General features: G+C 45.5%; 2 protein-coding genes across 2 annotated transcripts; one reads left to right on the top strand and one right to left on the bottom strand.

The window, feature by feature from the left end:
* The first annotated feature begins 1922 nt into the window (after nt 1–1922).
* LOC310644213 (galectin-4-like) lies at nt 1923–14061 on the top strand. Its single transcript, XM_083369023.1, has 9 exons — nt 1923–2573; nt 5913–6001; nt 6642–6837; nt 8705–8824; nt 9347–9397; nt 10167–10196; nt 12031–12119; nt 12872–13037; nt 13663–14061. The coding sequence occupies exons 1-9, from the start codon at nt 2544–2546 to the stop codon at nt 13804–13806; spliced, it is 915 nt and encodes a 304-aa protein (XP_083225149.1). The 5' UTR covers nt 1923–2543; the 3' UTR covers nt 13807–14061.
* A 1792-nt stretch (nt 14062–15853) lies between these two features.
* On the bottom strand, nt 15854–18341 carry BLOC1S3 (biogenesis of lysosomal organelles complex 1 subunit 3). The gene is made up of 2 exons (XM_083368939.1): nt 18317–18341; nt 15854–16544 (listed from the first exon to the last, which is right to left on the bottom strand). Exon 2 carries the CDS (start codon nt 16531–16533, stop codon nt 15955–15957), a length of 579 nt encoding a protein of 192 aa, XP_083225065.1. The 5' UTR covers nt 16534–16544; nt 18317–18341; the 3' UTR covers nt 15854–15954.
* Between the last annotated feature and the right edge of the window lie 2368 nt (nt 18342–20709).

Below are 20709 nucleotides of genomic sequence, written 5' to 3'. Positions count from 1 at the left end.
GCTTTAGTCACATTTAAATCGCTTAAGTTGGACGCTTAATTTGCTGTGATCAATTTAAGTCCTTTGTTTAGTCTGAAGTTAGAAAAAGTGACTTATGACTCGTTTTCACTGTTGCAGCATCCCCAGGGTCACAGGATCAAAATTTGAGTGCTGGCAACTGGCATGTATTTATGACAGTTGCAGTGTCCCGGGGTCGTTGTGACCTTCCCATCCAGCTTTTGACAAGCAAAGTCAAGGAGGAAAGCTGGATTCATTGAACAACTGCATGATTCACCTGTTTGTTTGTTTATTCGTATCAGAGGCACCACAATGAAAATAAGGCACGCTATATGTTTAAAATATAAAATACAAGATTAAAATACAAATCAGATCTTGCCCAGTGTCTATGGAGATTCTCAGTCATCCAGGTTATGGATGTCCCAAATGTGCTTTTTGTTGTTTTTCCCTGAAGACGTTTCACTTCTCACTCAAGAAGCTTCTTCAGTTCTGACTGGACTTTCATTGTTTTTCCCTGAAGACGTTTCGCTTCTCACTCAAGAAGCTTCTTCAGTTCTGACTGGACTTTCGTTGTTTTTCCCTGAAGACGTTTCGCTTCTCACTCAAGAAGCTTCTTCAGTTCTGACTGGACTTTCGTTGTTTTTCCCTGAAGACCTTTCGCTTCTCATCCAAGAAGCTTCTTCAGTTCTGACTGGACTTTCGTTGTTTTTCCCTGAAGACCTTTCGCTTCTTGGATGAAAAGCGAAAATGTCTTCAAAGAAAAACCAGAAAGTCCAGTTGCCTCTTGAAAAAGCACTTTTGGGGAAATCTTGCCCAGAAACTAGAAATATTGTGTTCCATCACACTTCCAGGAGGTCCTCAAGTGATCAGGAAACAAAGGGCAGGTATACTTACTTACATGTGGCTGTCTGCACATCACTACAGTCACAAAGAGAAGAAGCAACCGGATAGCCCCGTTTCTTCAGAGTGTCTCTGGGACTTAATTGATTGTTGTATTTAGAACATGATGGCTGGCTGGGGAATTCTGGGAGTTGAAGTCCACCCATCTTATAATAGCCCACGTTGAGAAAACACTAATCCGGAAAGACTTGTTGAAGGAAAAGTCTTCATCATGGCTCAGTCCAAGCCGGGAATAAACAAACATGGAGACTGCTTTAGAAAAAAGCTTGCAGTTTATTGAAGAGGAGAGCCAGACAGGAAGATGGCTCTGGAAGAAAAGAGTGCGAGCACATGTAGGGGGGTGGGTTTTTATACCCTTTGGGGCTCTTGTTTGGAGTGGTTTACTGTTCCTGTGTAAGACTTTGTATTTCCTGTGTCATGAGTGTGCCCCTTTGGCATCCTTGGGTTAATTCTATTATGTCCTGTCTTAGAGTTTGGGTGGGATATGTAGATTTTAGGTGTCTTTGTCTTCCTAAGCTTCTAGCTGGAGAGCTACAACCTTCCTGAATGGATTATCACATCTGCATTTCTACAGAGCTGGTTTCTGCTTGGGGGAGGGAGATTGGGGCTATTAAGAAAACTGGGCATGCTTTTCTGCCTCTTTAATATTTCCTTTTCTGGGGGGGGTGACTTCCCACAGACTGAGTGTCTTCTGATATCCTATTTCTAGCAATTTCATGGACATCTCTATGCGATTGACTTTGGAGAGCTAAGCTGAATAGGGTCTGGTTGAGAACTTATAAAAAAATCTGGTGTATTTTTCAAGGAGCCGTGCTGTGACAGCCATAGACACCTCTTCTCCCTATAATTAATGGACTAATCAGCAGAAATTACTGATAACTTGCTATTATTCTCTTTCGGGAAGACATTATTATACATGAGTCAATCAGGAAAGCATCAATCAGATACTCAACAAACTTTTATGAGTCAGCAGATATAAAGCAAGTAGATAGAGAAAGGCCTTTGGATAATTTAAGCGATGGGACTCCCGCTCAGCAAGATGCAAAGGGGGGGGGGGGGAAACAGATAAAGTCTTCCTTGAGTTGAGGTGACTTAATGAATGTGTATATGGTGTTTTTGTGGGTGTGCCGTAGCTCCCTTCGGATGTTCTGACACAGAAAAACAAATCCTGTCTGAAGAGTAGCAGAAAAACTCCAAAGAGAAACAATCAGGATCCTCTTTTGCCACCTTCTGACAAGCAAAGTCAACGGGGAAGCCAGATTCACGAACAAACACGTGACTAACTTTAACAACTGCAGTGATTGACTTTAACAACTGGGGCGAGAGAGATCGTAAAATGGGGCATACAACACTCACACTTCTCACTTAGCAACATAAAATTTGGGCTCAATTGTGGCGGTAAGAGGAGGACTGCCTGTGTTGGACGTGGTGGGGAAATAGTGACCTTGAATCCCAAGATTTAAGAAACAGCCTTTTATAAAGTTTTGATTGTTGACTTACAGGGCAAAGTACAAGCGGTTGCAAGCCACGCCTCTTTCAAAGGAAATTAAACTTAATTTCCTGGCACCTTTTAGAAAGTTCTGCTTTTACCCAGAGGGCATAAGAAGCAAGCCATCTTTAATTCACCAACTCCAGCAAACCCCAAAATGGCTTTGCAACAGCCCATCTTAAATCCGGTGAGTATGGAGAGAATTACTACAGGGAATTTTTCTTTCGGGTGCGGGGGGGGGGGGAGATTTCCCCTGCCCCCCAATATATGATGATGGGTAATGAAGACCACCATCTCTCAACAAGGATCAATACGAATTAACAAATTGCTAAGGCGGGAGGTCAAGGGTGGGAGATGTTTCATTGTCCTCAGTCTGAAAGTCAGGGAGAAGGAAGGAAGGAAGGAAAGGAAGGAAGGAAGGAAGGAAGGAAGGAAGGAAGGAAGGAAAAGAAAGAAAGAAAGAAAGAAAGAAAGAAAGAAAGAAAGAAAGAAAGAAAGAAAGAAAGAAAGAGGGAGGGAGGGAGGGAGGAAAAAGAAGAAAAGAGAAAGAACGAAAGAGAAAGGGGAGGAGAAAGAAGTAAGAAATGAAGGGAGGAAAATAAATGAAAGAAAGAAAAGAAAAAGAAAGGAAGGAAGGAAGGAAGGAAGGAAGGAAGGAAGGAAGGAAGGAAGGAAAGAAAAAGAAGAAAAGAGAAAGAACGAAAGAGAAAGGGGAGGAGAAAGAAGTAAGAAATGAAGGGAGGAAAATAAATGAAAGAAAGAAAAGAAAAAGAGAAAGAACGAAAGAGAAAGGGGAGGAGAAAGAAGTAAGAAATGAAGGGAGGAAAATAAATGAAAGAAAGAAAAGAAAAAGAGAAAGAAAGGAAGGAAGGAAGGAAAGAAAAAGAAGAAAAGAGAAAGAACGAAAGAGAAAGGGGAGGAGAAAGAATTAAGAAATGAAGGGAGGAAAATAAATGAAAGAAAGAAAAGAAAAAGAGAAAGAAAGGAAGGAAGGAAGGAAAGAAAAAGAAGAAAAGAGAAAGAACGAAAGAGAAAGGGGAGGAGAAAGAAGTAAGAAATGAAGGGAGGAAAATGAAAGAAAGAAAGAAAGAAGGAAAGAAAGAAAGAAAGAAAGAAAGAAAGAAAGAAAGAAAGAAAGAAAGAGAAAGGAAGGTTCTTCCAATGGGGTCTTTCCTGTGAAGGCAAACTAAGCTCTTACAGGTGTTTCCTGCAAATGGTAGCAACGGATTGACCCTGTTTTGCCTCAAGCTAAGCAGAATTGAACCTGGTCTGTCCTCGGCTGGACAAACCTTTGGAGACACCCCGTCTGTCGGTCAGACAAGGGTGGTTGGAAAAGGCATCTTGAAAGAAACGTTTTTGTGAGCCTAATTTTATTTCCAAGTATCGTGAGGGTCCTAATTCTTGAATCGGAAACCATGTTGTTTAGGAGGCTAAAGCAGCTTTTTTAAAGTCAAGAGGAGTGGTTAGTAGCTTACTCTCTAAGCCATTTGCTATTTCCTGCTTTCTTGCTATCAACCACCTAGGAGAAAGTGGGTGTCTGAAGTAGATTCTGACCCACAAAAACACATTCCAGCCGAAACCTGTTAGTCTCCAAGGTGGCCAAACCGTGTTGGTCAACCTTGGCTGCTTGAAGTTGGGTGGAATTCAATTCCCAGAATTCCCCAGCTCGTGTTAAGGCTTCAGCCTGAGTCTCGTTTCTCCACCGCCCCAGTTGAGTTTTGCACAAGCAAGCAAACTACAGGTAGTTCTCAACTTATGATCACACTGGAATCCAAAATTTCTGTTGCTAGGGGAGACAGTTCCTAAGTGAGTTTTGACCTTTTCTGCCACCGTTGTAAAGTGAATCACTGCAGTTTTTAAGTCCGTCACACGGTTTTGAAGTGAATCTGACTTCCCCATGGACTTTGCTTCTCAAACGGTTGCAAAAAAGGATCACATCACCCCAGGATATTGCGATCGTCGTAACTGTGAGTCAGTTACGACTGACTCACAGTTTGTAAGCCGCCCTGAGTCTTGTAAGCTTGTAAGCCGCCCTGAGTCTTTGGAAAAGGGCGGGATATAAATGGAATTAAAATAAATAAAAAATAAAAATAAAGTTGCCAAGCAACCGAATTTTGGTCATGTGACCCTGGAGATGCTGTGACGGTCGTAAGTGTGAAAAACGGTCGTGTCACTTTTTTCAGTGCTGTTGTAACTTGGAAGGGTCACTAAATGACTGTTGAAAGATGAGGACGACCGGTACTATGACTTAGTCTGGAGTGTGGACTCCAGTTTCTGCTATTATTTTTAATTTCATTGTATTGGCTTTCTAGGCGTAAAGTCCTAGAGATGCTCTCCCAAAATTGACGGGGAATTTGAACATCAAGGTGGAAGATCTGAAGGGTCTCAAGGGGTGATCCTATCCATAGCCAGAGAGACTGAGGCTGCAATACAGATAGTCCTCCACTTACAACTTACACCTGCTGCCGGCATCAACTTCCCATCGTCCTGTGCGCTCCCAACAGGGAGGGCCTTCTCAGGGTGCCGGCGGTTAAGGAGTGCCGGCGGTTGATCCCCAGGGGGAGGGCATTCTCTGTGGGCGTGCCTGCCCTTTGGAATGATTTACCGGTGGAACTCCGGACCGCCCCCGATCTGCGTTCATTTTGCCAGGACCTGAAAACCTAGTTTTTTGATCTATCAGGCCTGGACTGAAGAGGTTTTAGCTTTTATTTATTTTTATTTATTTTTTATTTTTATTACATTTATATCCCGCCCTTCTCCGAAGACTCAGGGTGGCTTACAAGCTTAGCAGTAGCCTTCATTCTATGTATATGCCTGCTTATTAGGGCTTTCACACACACCCCAAGCGGCATTATTACAAAGTCAGCTTAATTGCCCCCAACAATCTGGGTCCTCATTTTACCTACCTCGGAAGGATGGAAGGCTGAGTCAACCTTGAGCCTGGTGGGACTCGAACCTGCACTAATTGCAGGCAGCTGGTGTTACTTAAGGAGGCATTAGCCCACTTCTCTACCAAGTATTGTTTTAATTGTTGGTCTTAATTAATTTAATCTATTTTAATTTTATACTATTTTTATATTGTATTTTATGCTGCCCTGTAAACCGCCCTGAGTCCTTCGGGAATAGGGCGGTATAAAAATTTAATTAAATAAGTAAATAAATAAATAAATTCATTTAGCAACCATTCAACGTTACAACGGCACTGATCCCCGTCGCAGCATCAAAATTCACGAGATCAGAATTCAGGCGCTTGGCAACTGTGGCATGTACTTATGACGGTTGCAGCATCTTGGGGTGACGTGATTGCCCTTTGCAACCTCCCGCAGACAAAGTCAGTAGGGGAAGCTGGATTCATTCAACGACCGCACCACTCGCTTAACAACCGTCTTGCTTAACAATGGAAATTCTAGTCCCAATTGTGGTTGTAAGTCAAGGACCACCGATCAATGGGCTTATGGCACAGATCTGAGTATATTTGAATTCTGACACAGGTGATTTCCCCCCCCCCCTCCTCTTTCTCCTGCAGAGCGTTCCCTTTTGCTGCTCTATTTTGGGAGGTCTCAGCGAAGGAAAAATGATTGTGATTCAAGGTTGCGTCTCGTTCTCTGCAAAAAGGTTTGTTAAATCTTGATTGCGGTTAAGTCTCACCTGCTCCTTCCCTCCTTTTATTCCAGTTTCGCCTCCTGCTTTGAAGCCTGTTATTCTTTCACCCGGCAGTGTGTTTCGTTCATTTTATGGTTTCGTGATCCCTGCTTGCAAGGGACTGAAGTCCAAGGGCCCAGTGGCTTTGGAACGAGAGGTTTCGAAGCTGCCCAGAGGAAGCGTTAAGATCACATGCACAACCTCGCTGGAGCAGCTCAAAGTCCATTTTAATCCAGCATTTTGTTTCTTATCATAGAATCCTGATGACCTGCAAGGTTATTAGGTCCAACCCCATTAGCAGAGTCAGCTAATGCTGATATGTCTAACCTTGGCAACTTTAAGACTGGGGACGTCAACTCCCAGAATTCCCCAGCCGGCATGCTTTCAGTTGGGTGGACGTCAACTCCCAGAATTCCCCAGCCGGCATGCTTTCAGTTGGGTGGACGTCAACTCCCAGAATTCCCCAGCCAACGCTGTGTGTTTGTGTGTGTGTGTGTGTGTGTGTGTGTACCTGAGAGCACACTTCTGTAATGCCCCTGCTGTAGATCATTGTAAAAGTCCAAGGTGGAGCTCGAAGGGCATCTACTCAGCCACAGGGCCTTTGGTGTTCCAGATTCTCCGTGAACCTGGTCTGTATGAATGGAGATGTCGCCTTCCATTTCAACCCACGATTTGATGAGGGCAACGTCATTGTCTGCAACACGCAAGAAAAAGGCTGCTGGGGACCTGAGGAACGGACCTTCAAAATGCTCTTCCAGCCAGGTGTCTCCTTTGAAGTGACCATCTACATCAGGAGCTGTGGTTACCGGGTAAGGCCAAGAGCAGAAGGCTCTCTTGGGGACCTCTGGACATCCATGGGGCCCTTGGCGCTCTCTGAGCTCGGGGGTTTTTCTTGCAGATATTTCATTATCAGGTAGGTCATGCCATCGATGTTAATGAAATTCAGCTCAGGGAGTACCAGGATCCCCACAATCGCAGCTCCCTCCTCCTCCTCCTCCTCCTCCTCCCAAACCCCACTCTGTTCTAGCACTGATGATGTTACCTAGTTGGATAATAAAACAACTTCAAGAAAACTACCAAGCTCAAAGATCATCAAGAAGCCCACAGTCCTCCTCCTCCTCCTCCTCCTCCTCCTCCTCCTCCTCCTCCTCCTCCTCCTCCTCCTCCTCTTCTTCTTCTTCTTCTTCTTCTTCTTCTTCTTCCTCCTCCTCCTCCTCCTCCTCCTCCTCCCCCTCCTCCTCTTCTTCTTCTTCTTCTTCTTCTTCTTCTTCTTCTTCTTCTTCTTCTTCTTCTTCTTCTTCTTCTTCTTCTTTTCTTCTTCTTCTTCTTCTTCTTCTTCTTCTTCTTCTTCTTCTTCTTCTTCTTCCTCCTCCTCCTCCTCCTCCTCCTCCTCCTCTTCTTTTTCTTCTTCTTCTTCTTCTTCTTCTTCTTCTTCTTCTTCTTCTTCTTCCTCCTCCTCCTCCTCCTCCTCCTCCTCCTCCTCCTCTTCCTCCATTCCACAACCCCCCCTGCCTTCTAGCATTGATGATGTTACCTACTGTAATTGGGGAATGAAAGGTCTGCAAGAAAAGCACTAAGGGCGGAGAGCACCAAGGACGCCCATTTCAATCCTCAGCTACAAAGATTCTCTTCCTTTATTTATTTTATTTTTTATTTTAATTCCATTTATATCCCGCTCTTCTCCGAAGACTCAGGGCGGCTTACAAGCTTAGCAGGTGGCATCCGTGTTTTTTCTCTCTTGCCCATGTAGCCAAGCCATCATGTGATTTCTTCTTGGCTTAGGAGAGTGTGAGAATACATAACTTCTGGCTTGTAGACCATGGTTTACGTAGGGATGGCTATCTTCAAAGGAGCAGGAGGGCGGGTGCCCGTATGGATAGGGTTACAGTTAGATGGCTGCATTGGGACAGCTGATGGGAGTTATAGTTTAGTGCATCAGAGTGCCTGGTTTGACAAGGCATCTGGGATTGCACCAACTGTGGAGGAAGCTCCTTAAATCAGGAAAGGAGGGTAAGTGTAGACCAGGTTGAATTTAATCCACCCCTCCCTGTTCTCCTTTTAAAAGTGAGCCCCCAAATTGGGGCTTAAATCAACCTTTTGACATCTCAATTTTTTATGTTGCTTCCCCTTTCAATTTCTTTTTGGTCTTGTTTAATTAATAAATATTAAAAGGCAATGTGGTGATGCTGCCCCCTAGTGGTGGTGCATCAATTAATTTTTGCTCCCCCCCCCCCCCACAACCAGTGCAGAATTATAACCAATTGCATTCTGGATGCTTCCAAATAATTTGTTTTATATATGCCTGACCTGAAGTCTCATCTCTTCTCCTTTTCTCTTCTCAACAGACAGACGTTTAGGAGAGGAAGTTGCAATGGTCACACAGAGAAGACCTGTGGCTGTAGAGTCTCTAGAGTCTAGACTAGACCATTGTTTCTTAACCTCAGCAACTTTAAGATATAAGGACATCAATTCCCAGAATTCACCAGCCAATTCTGGGAGTTGAAGTCCACATATCCTAAAGTTCCATGTCTGAGAAACACCAACCAAGACGTTCTATGTTTGTTTCTTTCTACACACACACACACACACACACACACACACACACAGAGAGAGAGAGAGAGAGAGAGAGAGAGAGAGAGAATTTCACTTCTCATTCTGTTCTTTTTCCTTCTTTAGGTTTCCATCAATGGCAGCCAGTTCATAGATTACCGACACCGCCTTCCCATGCAACTGGTCCAGACTCTGCAGATCAAAGGGGACGTCTCCTTGAGTTGCATCAATTTCACAGGCGGATCGGTGAGTATTGCCACTAGCATCTAACCCCCAAGTTAAATTTACCAGCCTGGATTTTTGTAACTTCATCTGCGGGAAACAGAAATGTTTGCATTGGTGCACTGATGATGTTAGCTAGTACGGTCATGAGATGCCTGCAAGAAAGCCACCAAGTTCAGAGAGCACCAAGAACCCCACAGTTCAAATCTCAGCTGCAAATATTATCTTCTATCGGTACAGACGTTTCTATTGCCTGGGTAAATTCTGGGAGCTGAAGTCCCTACATCATCAAGTTGATGAGCTTGGGAAACCCTAAGATTTCAGCTGGACCATCATTTTCCACTTTGAAAAGCTCACAGTCAAAACAGCAGCCTTTTCCCCACAATAAATCTTCTGTTTGGAAAGCAAAGGCTGCCTCCAAAAATTCTTTGCCTAGCAATGAAAGTCCTTCCTTATTAGGAAAAATGCTGCTAACTCAGGTTGTCCAATCATGAATTTGGGGTCAATAATGGATCCATACTTACCGCTGCTCCTTTTGCACTTCAGATTCCACCTCCTTATGCACCTCCACCTTACAATCCCAGCCCACCTATGAATGTAAGTAGAATTTGAGTGTTTATTTTACTTGTGTTCTGTTTGCAAAAAAGAAAAGAAAAAAGATTGAGGCTGTGAATTTTTCAGCCTTGGTTATCAACACAGCTAGTCCTCGTTTAACATCCACTTGTGCAGTGGCCGTTCAAAGTTACGATGGCGCTGGATGAGGAGATTCACCACGGGTGAATCATAGTTGTAAACTGTTGTAGAGTCCCATCCTGATCATGATTGGGGTGCTTGGCAACCAGCTCACAATTATGAAGGCCACAACATCCTACAATCACATGATCCCCATTTGTGACCTTTCACTGCTGGCTTCCGGCAAGCAAAGTCACTGGGGAAGCTGGCAGGAAATCACAAGGACATTCCCGTGTCATTTGTGCTTAATGGACATCAAGCAGAACTGCCACAACTGCCATTGTAAGCTGCCCTATTAAGCTGGTACCTGTATGGTCATGTGATGCCACACTTTCAGACTGCATTGCTTAGTGACCGAGTTGCTGGTCTCAATTGCCAACATTAAGCAAAGCCTACCTATTCTATGTGTTGACTATTTTACACCTTTGCTTAAGTGTTTGGACCATCATGAGTAGCTCCCTGATGGACCAGCCTCAACCATGAATGAACGGTTCTAGACAAGGAGAGAATTTCCTCTTTCGGTGAGAACTAGGGCATCCTTGCTGGACATCCCTGATGAGAATTCTGCATCTTTTAGCTCCAACTTAGACTATCTAGATCTCCGTAACAAGCGTCCTTTCCTTTCTTTTCTCAGAACTTCGGTGGAATGACGGTGTGCAATCCGGTATGTGACCTCTTTCCTCTTCTTAGGACATTCCCCAGAAAAATGGGCTGGTCTTGATTTCCCTTTGCAATGACCTTTGTAAGCCCCCTTTGGTCCCCTGCCGATTCCAGATGATTCTTGAAGGAACATTCAAAGACCTTCCTCGCAATCAATGTTCTCCCATTTACTGCAAGGTCTAGGCAGTAGATAGGAGGACTTTGGTTGTATGGAATGTCTTTGAACGTTTCTTCAAGAACCATCTAGAATTTAATTTCTCTTGGAGATGGGATAGCGGATCAAGGGATGATCAGCTGTTGGATTTTATTGGTCCTTGCCTGAAAAAAAACAAGGGTATAAGAACATGAGAGAACCAAAAAGAAGTGGAGGGACAGATCAGGTGGAATTCGAGGGGAGTCTAATGGAGATGGAAGCAAAGGAAAAATGAGTAATCATGTTCAGGACTCAACTAAGCTCAGGGTGATAACCTCCAACACTAAGCTGTGTGTGTTTCCATGTTTCCTTTATCATGGGCTTGCTGAGAACCTGGAAATTGCAAAGGGAAAGTTCTAGTACTCCAAAGTGACCTTGAAGTCTCATTTTTAGTTAAGGCCTCCTATGAGTGAGGCTTGCTTGGCTGATACTGACTTTATGGACATATCCATGTATTGGTCTTGGCTACAGTGCAAAGTGAGTCAACACTGCCCTCTTCTGGGTAGTTTTGAAATTGCTAGCTAGCCTATACTTCTGATAATCGCCCATCTAATTGTTCACTCAGTCTGACCCTGCTTAGCTTTTCAAAATTGATCAAGTTGAACTAAGTACTACTGCTGTTCTCTAGACAAAGGAAGGGGACAATGCCAGACTGGACCATCAGTTCCAAAATGGAACGTATCTAGCTCAACTCCATGGAAAAATAGAAATGCTATCAGGTCATCTCCATCTTGGTTTTCATAATGTAGAATCCCTCCAAGTTCTTGGATAGTCTCGGCTGCTGTGTCTACAGATGGTCCTTAACCTAGGCCCATTCATTTAGCGACTGTTCTGAGTTACGACTATGCTGAACGAACAGTGGCTATTACTGGTCACTGGGGATCCCACTGTCCCAGAACCCCAGTGGTCATGTGATTGAGATCTGGTTAGAATTTCCCATGAACACACAATCACCATTTGCAACCTTCCCTCCTGGCTTCCCCAGAAGGTCAATGGGGGAGCCAGTGGGAAAGCTTGGCAGGTCTCTGGGATAAATGCTCCTCATTTGTTCTCCTTTTCCCTTCCACCCTTGCACACCCTCCCTGATCCTCTCAGGCACCCCGTCACAGCCTTGTACCCCCTCTCACACCTGGCCACGGCCACTTATTGCCTGCCAGCCAGAGACTTGTGATTTTATGCCAGCTTCTCCAATGACTTTGGCTGTCAGAAACCGGCAGGATTTGGTTAATAATGGCAACCAGGACTACAGGCATTGTGGTCAATAAATGATGCAGTTGTGCTTTACAACCTTATTGCTTAGAGATGGAATTACTCACCCCAATTGCTATTGCCCATATGAAGCTCCTTTCTCTTAAACAGCCAACCTTGGCAGACCTTGGAAAAGTAAGCAGTGTTGGACCAGATTGGACCCTGGATAAGGAGGCAAAGACCAAGGCGATTACTGAACATGGCCCCATATCACCAGACAGGGGTGTCCGCCGAGTTTGAACCAAAAAATCAAGATGGCAAGCCGCAGCAGTGCAGTCATCTTGACTTTTTTAAAACATTCTTTAAGACCAGCCCATCAGCAGGATTCAAACTCGCCTCTTAGGAACGTTCTTCTTTTTCTTAATTCTTCTCTTCTTTTTATCCTGATCTTTTGTAGACCACCCCATTTTGTGCACCTCTTCTGGGGCGTTTCTTTCCCTTCTCCAAGATCACAATTATGGGGAAAGTTCCTTATTCAGCAGACAGGTATGTCCACCTGAGGGAAAAGAATGGGGGTGGGGATATAATACTCGTAATGTAGCCTGCCTTTATACCTTCCAAGATGTTGAGCGGTGTGGTGGTCCAGAGGTGGAGCTCCCACCTCACAATCAGAAAGGTGTGAGGATCGAAGTAGCAGCAGATATTTCTCTCTCTGGGCTCAAGGAGAAAAAAATCTGCTGTGAACTCCGCGTAGGCATCAGGAAGGGCATCCAGCTGGTAAATGCTCAACTCCATTTAGTCACCTCGACTCCACCTTGATGCAAGGGATTACGGGGTCATTAAGAGAGAGAAAAAAAACCCTTTAAAGATTTTCTCTTCTTTCTAAAAAGGCATTGGTTATTGGCTGGTTTTTGTTTTCCAATTTCTTACTAAATATTCTATGTTTCGCCACTTACACAGCTGCTGCTGAAGTGTTTCTCATGTTTCCTGCCTCAAAATATTAGAAATCAGTGCCACCATTTTTGGAAAGCATATGGGGGGTGCGCTCCAAAGGCAACTACACCAACTTAAATATCCCTGCCCCCCAAGGAAACCACATTGCCCCTCCTGGGGGTAAATTAGCTGGAAATCAAAAGTTTAGTGACGTCTGAATTGAAGATCCTGGATGGAAAGACCACCCACCCACATTCGTTTGATGTATTTTTAGTAAAGGGGTTTGCAGTTCCAATTCCTGGGTTTCTTCCAAGTGCAATTTAGGGTGTCCCTTGAAGTAACCAACTTGCTTTCCTTGGATCCAGATTTCATGTGAACCTGAAAAATGTCCTGATGGGCAACATCGCCCTGCACATTAACCCCCGGTTCAAAGAAGGAGCCCTGGTCCGGAATTCGTTCATCAACGGCGCTTGGGGAAGCGAAGAGAGAAATATTGCCTTCCTGCCATTCTGTCCCGGGCAGAGCTTTCAGGTAATACCAGCATTCTTGGGATAAGAATTCGCTTCATGCCATTTCAGGGTTGGCCAGAAAACCTATATCAGGGTTACTTTCAAGTAGCAGGCAAGAAAATGGGAGACTGGGAGTTCTAGTCCCACCTTAGCCATGAAAGCCAGCTGGGTACCTTTGGGCCAATCACCAGGTGATGGTGAATTCTAGTCCCTCCTTAGGCATGAAAGCCAGCTGGTTAACTTTGGGCCAATCACCAGGTGATGGTGAATTCTAGTCCCTCCTTAGGCATGAAAGCCAGCTAGGTACCTTTGGGCCAGTCACCAGGTGCTGGTGAATTCTAGTCCCTCCTTAGGCATGAAAGCCAGCTGGGTAACTTTGGGCCAATCACCAGGTGATGGTGAATTCTAGTCCCTCCTTAGGCATGAAAGCCAGCTGGGTACCTTTGGGCCAATCACCAGGTGCTGGTGAATTCTAGTCCCTCCTTAGGCATGAAAGCCAGCTGGGTGACTTTGGGCCAATCACCAGGTGCTGGTGAATTCTAGTCCCTCCTTAGGCATGAAAGCCAGCTATTCTACTCTTCTTGCAAATGAGTTGATTACAAAAAAAACCCAGAATAAATGTGTCTCCTGCTTTCTCGGACCCTTAGCTGGAGATCACCTATCTGCAGAACTGCTACGAGGTGTTGGTGAACAGTCAGCTGAAATTTGAATACTATCATCGGATCCCTGCCTCTCACGTGGATCAGCTGGAAATAGCCGGAGACGTGAATATTTCCTGCGTGCAGTACTGATCGCCCACTGTGAACTGTCGTGTCCTGTTTCTGCTCTGGCTTTCGGGGTAGAGAGAGAACAAGACCCCCCCCCCCATGCTGTCGTTCCCACGTCCCCCTTCCAGATCAATGTGCCTGCTCAGGTTTCTGTCATGCCTGCGAAATAAAATCCCCACATCAATTAAAGAGTCTTTACAAGAAGCTCGGAATTTCTGGTCCACATAGAGAGATGTGGATTATTTCATGTCGGCCTCCCCAGGTGTAGAGAGACAGGAATCCCAACCAATGGGCAAATTCAGCCACAGTCAGGTCCAAAATTTCCGTTGCTAAGGCAAGATTTTGCCCCATTTTTGCGACCTTTCTTGCCACATTTGTTAAGTGAATCCCTGAAATTGATAAGTTAATAACTCGGTCGTTAAGCAAATCTGGCCTCCCCCTTGACTTTGCTTGTCCGAAGGTCACAAAAGGGGATCACGTGACCTTGGGACACAGCGACAAGTCATAAATAGGAACCAGTCACCAAGCATCTGAACTCTGATCATGGGGACGCTGCAAAGGTTGCAAACTATGAAAACTGGTCATAAGTCCTTTTTTTCATTGTCGTCATTTTGAACGGTCACTAAATGAAATGTTGTAAGTCGAGGACTATCTGTCCTCTGTGCTGTGCTGTTTCAGTCAAAGCTTTTTTTCCCCCCCACCAGACAAAATGAAAAGAGCTATAAAGCAGCAGAAGGGAAAGACATGAAGAATTTGTGGGTTATCAGTTCTTACTCAAGAGTTACTCTACTCTGGAGAAAGCTGTGAGACTGGGAATGGTGGAAACGAAGAGCAGATGACCACCAAAGTGGACGGTGATGGTCCCACTAGAGGGGGATCAATTCATTTCCGCCCCCCCCTCCCCCACTCAGGAATTACTTGGAAGAAATGAAGAATCAAGTTTGAGATGGATCATCCTGCAGAAAATTATTTTTGTAACAGAAAGGCATATAATCAATCAATCACGTCTCTTCTGGATTTTGGGCTTGAGATGGAAAAAAAATATGAAACATTGACATTGCATTTTGCCGATTAGATAAATTTGTTGTAATAGAAATAGCTGGTCCGTATCAGTATGGAAAAGTAAAAAGTCGAGGCTGCAACGTTATTGTCTTAATTTCATTGCACTATAAAAAAAGAGTCGCAAGTCCATGTTTTTCTTCCCCTTCCCCCTTCATCTCTTTCTCTTCCTTTTTTTCTCCCCCACTTCACACTCTTTTCATTTTCTTTTGTGTTTTATACCTTGAAAAGAATCAATTGATTAAAAATCAGTCAATCAATCAATGCTTCTAGTTGCTTCTAGATCAAGCAAGGGGGGCGAAGCAAAACCTTCAAACAGGGCCTGTGGATTCGGTTTTTTATGAACCAGCAGTGCAGATTTTCAAAATTCATTCTACTTCACTCTTGGCAATAACAACTCTATAGAAGAGCATCCGGGTCCCCAAATTTAAAGAGGCACAGCAGAAATAGGGGCACCGGGTGAAGATCTGAATGGAAAGATCCCCTATGGAGAATGGGAGAAGGTCCAGCTACGAGGTCACCAAGACTTGATACCAGCGTGATGGCTCAGAAACGGCACCATCTCCACAAAGCCTGACCTCGCTGCGTTTTAATCACCATCAGCTGGAATCGATTTATAGTAGATCACCACTCCCTTGATTTACACCCCTCCCTTGAAATTAAATCAGTTATTATTTCATTTTTCTTAGTCCTGCTCAAATCATACATTCCCTGGAAATGAATAAGCTAAGTGTACAGAGGAAGGCAGTTGAGCATCTTCGGACAAACTCTCGTGAATCTGATACGATTCTACATTTCACACGCTCATTCAGTGCCTCCAACCTTGTGCAACCGAGTCTACATTTTTAAAAGATATTATGGGAAACATTAGCCAGGAGAAGACAACGCTCTTGAAATGGGATCATCCCTTTCCCCCAAAACAGCGAAAGCAGTTTAATCGTGTTTGGCTCAGCCTTAACTATTGGATTATAGAGGACCTACTGCGATTTAAGTAGCAAAGAGGCAGCAAAGATTTCTTTTCTCTGGACAAACAGCTCAGTCTATTTCAGTTTTCTGCCGAGCTCTACAATCTCACCCCCCTTGAACAGCCGTGTTCAGGAAGCAGTCTGTGTGTCAGGTGTGCGCTGAAGGCACCTCTATCTGGATATCAGGTAACAAACTACAGCTGTTAATAATGTCTATCTTTTCCGCCACGGCCCGCAGGTCCTCCAGAACCATCCGGATGTGGTGTGAAGCGTTGATGATGCCATTTTGGGAATTGCTCAGCTGTCCAGTAATGGCTCCAATTTCCTTGATGGCGGTTTGGTAGACCTGTTTGATGGTGGTGTTGATGTCGTAGTATAAGCGGGCGTTACTCTCCACCAGCTTCTGCTGCAACAGAGTGCTGTACCGGCCTCGCTGTTTGATGTGGACGGCGGGCTTCTCTTCCACTGCCGTGGGAGACTCCGAATCTTCGTTCTTGTAAACAATCAGAGGAGGTAAATCTGTCACGATCAATTTAGCTTCGGCTTTTGATCCAGTTGGACTTCGGGCTTCATCTTCCTCGTCTGTTTCAGAGGCTTCCCCAGCGACTTGCACTCCCGAAGGGCAGCCGAAAGCCGCTTGGTAAGAGGCGGAACAATTGATTTCTTCCTCCGAGTCGGTTTCCGAGGCTTCACCCTGGATGACAGTTTTGTACCCCGGGGAGATCATTTCTGGATCACCTTAAAAAAAGGAAAGGAAGCACAGTGGAGAATTGGAGAGGCAGGCCTGAAGGAGGAATCTTTCCATTCTGGAATACACGCCCCAAATAGAACATACCTGCAGTGGATTAAAGTACGCCCCCCCCTAATCCCTGGATACCTTGAGACATGGTTAGTTCATAAATAAGTGTTAGCAATCTACTACGCAGATCTAGCAGATTCAGGGGAGGAAGACCCTGTTTGTTGACCACTGTTCACAGTTACCACCTTTGTTACGTCCCCATGACCATGGGATCAAAACTTAGAGGCTTGGCAACTGACTCATATATATGACCGTTGACCTGTCCCAGGTCATTTGCTCCCCTTTTGCAACCTCAAAGTCAGTGGAGAAGCCAGATTAACTTAACAACCAGGTTACTTAACAACCAGTGATTCTCTTAACAGCTGTGGTCAAGAAAGGTCGTAAAAGGGGGCAAAACTCCCTCAAATGTCTCACTTAGCAACAGAAATTTTAAGCTCAATTGTGGCCATAAATCGAGGACATGCCTTTTGTTGGGATGTGGCTTAGCGTGACATGACGTGACCCGGTCAGGTCATGAGACATCTCCAAACAAGCCACCGAGTTCAGGGAGCAACAAGGACCCCGCAGTCCTCCTCCCCTTTTCCTCCTCCCCTCCACAAACCCCACTCCCTTCAAGCACTGAGGATATTCCCTAGTTGGGTCGTGAAACGTCTGCAAAGAAAACAACCAAGTCACGAAAGCACCAAGGACCCCACATTGAAACCTTGAATCTCAGAAATGGTTTCTTAACACATGGGTAGGGGAATAGCGGCTGGGAATTCTGGGCTTTGCTAAGGACCCAGCTTAGGGAAAGCAGCTGTTTGCCCTGCTTACACATCTACCCGACTTCTCCATGTCCTCCTCCCCTGCAGGGGGTGGAAAGGGTCCCCGTTGTGTGCAAAGGGAGTCCATTCCCAAGTGTGCATGCAAAAGAGTCTAGGTCAGGGGTGTCCAAGCTTGGCCGTCAATCCATCAGAATAGAGCTGGAAGGGACCTCAGAGGTCTTCTAGTCCAACCCCCTGCTCAAGCAGGAGACCATACACCATTCCAGAAAAAGTGGCTGTCCAGTCTCTTCTTAAAAGCCCCCAGGGTTGGAGCGCCCACAACTTCTGGTGGCAAGCTGTTCCACCGGTTAATTATTCACACTCTCAGGAAATTTTCTCCTTAATTCCGAGTCGCTTCTCTCTCCTTGGTTACTTCCCACGCATGGTTTCTTATCTTGCCTTCGGGCGCTTTGGAAAAGAAACTGACACCCGCCCCCCCCCCCACTCCTCTTCTTTGTAACTTAAACTTAAACTTCACTTGGCAACTTTTAAGACCTGTGGACTGCAAGTCCCAGAATTCCCTGGGGGAGCGGGGAGGTTGAAGGAGTTGGCTGGGGGATTCTGGAAGTTGGAAGTCCCCCAAGTCTTAAAAGTTGGCAAGGTTGGACCCCACCCCCCCACCCCCCACCCCCCCTAGCCTAGGCTGGGATTGCTGCAAAGGATTCCAGCTGCTACTGTTATACTGCTATTTGAACAAGCTGGCCTGGTCTAATGGATTTGGGTTATTTTTAATTTTGAATTATTTATTCTTAGGGCTAGATTAATTTAATTTAATTTTTTAATTTTTGTATGTTGTGTTTTTATTGCCCTGAGTCCTTCGGGAGAAGGGCGGTATAGAAATTAAATCAATCAATCAATCAATATTGCTACTGTTACCATTACTGTTACCCAGCAGTCCAGAAACTCACCTTTCCAACCAGGAAACAGCGACTTCCTCTTGGCGGGTCACCTGACAGATCACGTGACCGTGGCCCGGCTCGCTCGCTCACCCACCCACCCACGCCCGCCGGGGGGGGTGTTCCATGTCTGCTGCGCATGCGCTTGGAGAGGGAACGGGGCTTTGCTGGCAGAGCAAGGCGGTGGGGGCGGGAAGGGGCGTCGAGGTGTCCGCCTTGGGTGGGTGGGGGGCGCTCTCTGGGTTGCAGCGAGGGAGGCTGGGGGGGGGGTCTTCGTCCCCCACCATCCCCCGGGGACGGGCCCATCCCCTCCCCCCGGTCTGGTCCCGTGGCTGCTGAGCCTTTCCGAGTGCGCAGGCGCCGCGTGTGGGCGCTCCCGAGACTTGCAATTGCAAAATTGCAAATGCATAAAACAAAAAAAAAACTCCCAAGTTTTGACATGGATGAGAATCTGGAAGGAGGAAGGAGCTGGAAGCGCAGCCCAGAATTCCCCAGCTGGGTGTGTGTTAAAATGGGTGGACTTCAACTCCCAGAATTCCCCAGCTAGCATGCTCTCTGTTAAGTTGGGTTGGACTTCAACTCCCAGAACTCCGCGCCCAGCTTTTCCCTATGTTCTAGATCAGGGGCTTCCAATCTTGGCAGCTTTAATGCCTCTGGCCTTGGCTGTGTATGATGGGTGGACTTCCAACTCCCAGAATTCCCCAGTCAGTGTGTTTTAAGATGGATGGACTTGGCGTCCCAGAATCCCCCAGCTGGCGTGTATTAAAATGGGTGGACTTCGACCCCCAGAATTCCCAAAAGGTTGACTTTTAAGCTAGGTGAACTTGGCCTCTCCCAGAATTCTGGGATTTGAAGTCCACCCATCTTAAAAGTTGTGGAGCTTGAGAAAGGCTGGCTGAGATCTCTTGAGGAGTGGCCTGCTGTGGATATAGCAGAACAGTTTCCTCCATTTTGAGGAGGAATGTCTTTTCTCCCCCATATTTTTATTTTAAAACAAGGGGAAAGCCTCAATATTTGGGGAAAACGGGCAGTTTGGGCAGCACTTTACTGCCTGGCATAGCAGTGCTCACTTGGCACCAACAGCAAGCCTCTCTTTAAAAGTTGATGTCCACCCAGCTTCAAAACACCCTGGCTGAGGAATTCTGGGAATTGAAGTCCATCTTAAAGTTGCTAAGGTTGAGAAAGGCCGGTTTAAGGATGAAGATGGCCATTGGCAGTAGCCTCGTTAATAGCCAGCGGACAGATCTCGGATGCTGGTATAGAAAAAAAAAAGAACTGCTGACGATCACTTCTCGTGCAAACCCACGTCCTGCCAGCTCTTTTCTCAACCACACAGCTTCCCCCTGTTTACACAGCAAGTGAAGAGTGTGGTGCAGAATCAGGAACCGCAAGAGAAGAAGGAAGAATGAAAAAACCGCTATCCTTAGCCGTGCTGAAAAAGGTGTGAAAATGAAAACGCCATGTGTTACTCTGCTTCCTGTATTTTCTCTGAAGTGGTCGGAGAATAGATCGAGCTGTAGTAGCTGGGCGTCAGCAGGTGCAAAGAAACCGTGGTTAGAACTGGGGAGGAAAGAGAGCAAAACAGTAGGTTGCATGCACAGTATATCTGCGTCTCTCAATCTCAGCAACTCCCAGCAAGCCATGCAGGATGGAGAATCCTGGGAGTTGAAGTCCATGCAGGCTGTCCAGGGAATTCAGGCAGTTCACACGTGCTGGGTGGGGAATCCTGGTAGTTCACACACTGGCTGGGGAATTCTGGGAGTTGAAGTCTGCAAATGCTGTCTGGGGAATTCTGGGGGCTGAAGTTCACACACGCTGGCAGGGGAATTCTGGGAGTCGAAGTCCAGGAATACTGGCTGGGGAATTCTGGGAAGTAACACATACCTTAAAAATTGCCAAGGTTGAGAAATATCAGATTAGGGATTAGGCACCCAGCCCTTTCTCTGCCACTTTCTATGACTATTTTTTGACTCAACAACTTAATTTTTCAGCACTTAATTTGCAAATTAATGCAATTCCTGGCTTTTGTCCTTTCTGTGTAGGTGCTTGATTCATTTTCAAATTAACAGCCGTGATGGTCAATATCAGCCGAACCTTGCATTTTCAAGTTTACTCTATTCAGAGATAGTTTTGAAGGTCAATCAGAACCAAGCCTTGTTAGAATTTATGGATTAAAACTAACACTTTGAAATGTACCCAGATACTTACTGATAACTGAAATAGGACAGCCCAGCTACACTGGCCTCATATTGCTGTGGCAACATGCATTAGCCAACATGGGCCACTTCATAATGCCTTGGTAAGACCATGCTTTTTGGTCACCATGATATAAAAAAGATGTTGAGACTCTAGAGAGACTGCAGAGAAGAGCAACAAAGATGATCAGGGGACTGAAGGCTAAAACA

The sequence above is a fragment of the Vipera ursinii genome, assembly GCF_947247035.1.
Source record: "Vipera ursinii genome assembly, chromosome: 9".
Lineage (NCBI taxonomy): Eukaryota > Metazoa > Chordata > Lepidosauria > Squamata > Viperidae > Vipera > Vipera ursinii.
Note: the sequence above shows the minus strand (reverse complement) of the source record. Positions and strands in the feature narration are given on the sequence as shown.

Coding starts and splice junctions, on each gene's coding strand:
- LOC310644213 (XM_083369023.1), top strand. CDS start 2,544: ATGGCTTTGCAACAGCCCATCTTAAATCCG. Junction 6,838..8,704: donor TCAGGAGCTGTGGTTACCGG/GTAAGGCCAAGA, acceptor TTCCTTCTTTAG/GTTTCCATCAATGGCAGCCA. Junction 10,197..12,030: donor GAATGACGGTGTGCAATCCG/GTATGTGACCTC, acceptor GATCTTTTGTAG/ACCACCCCATTTTGTGCACC.
- BLOC1S3 (XM_083368939.1), bottom strand. CDS start 16,533: ATGATCTCCCCGGGGTACAAAACTGTCATCCAGGGTGAAGCCTCGGAA.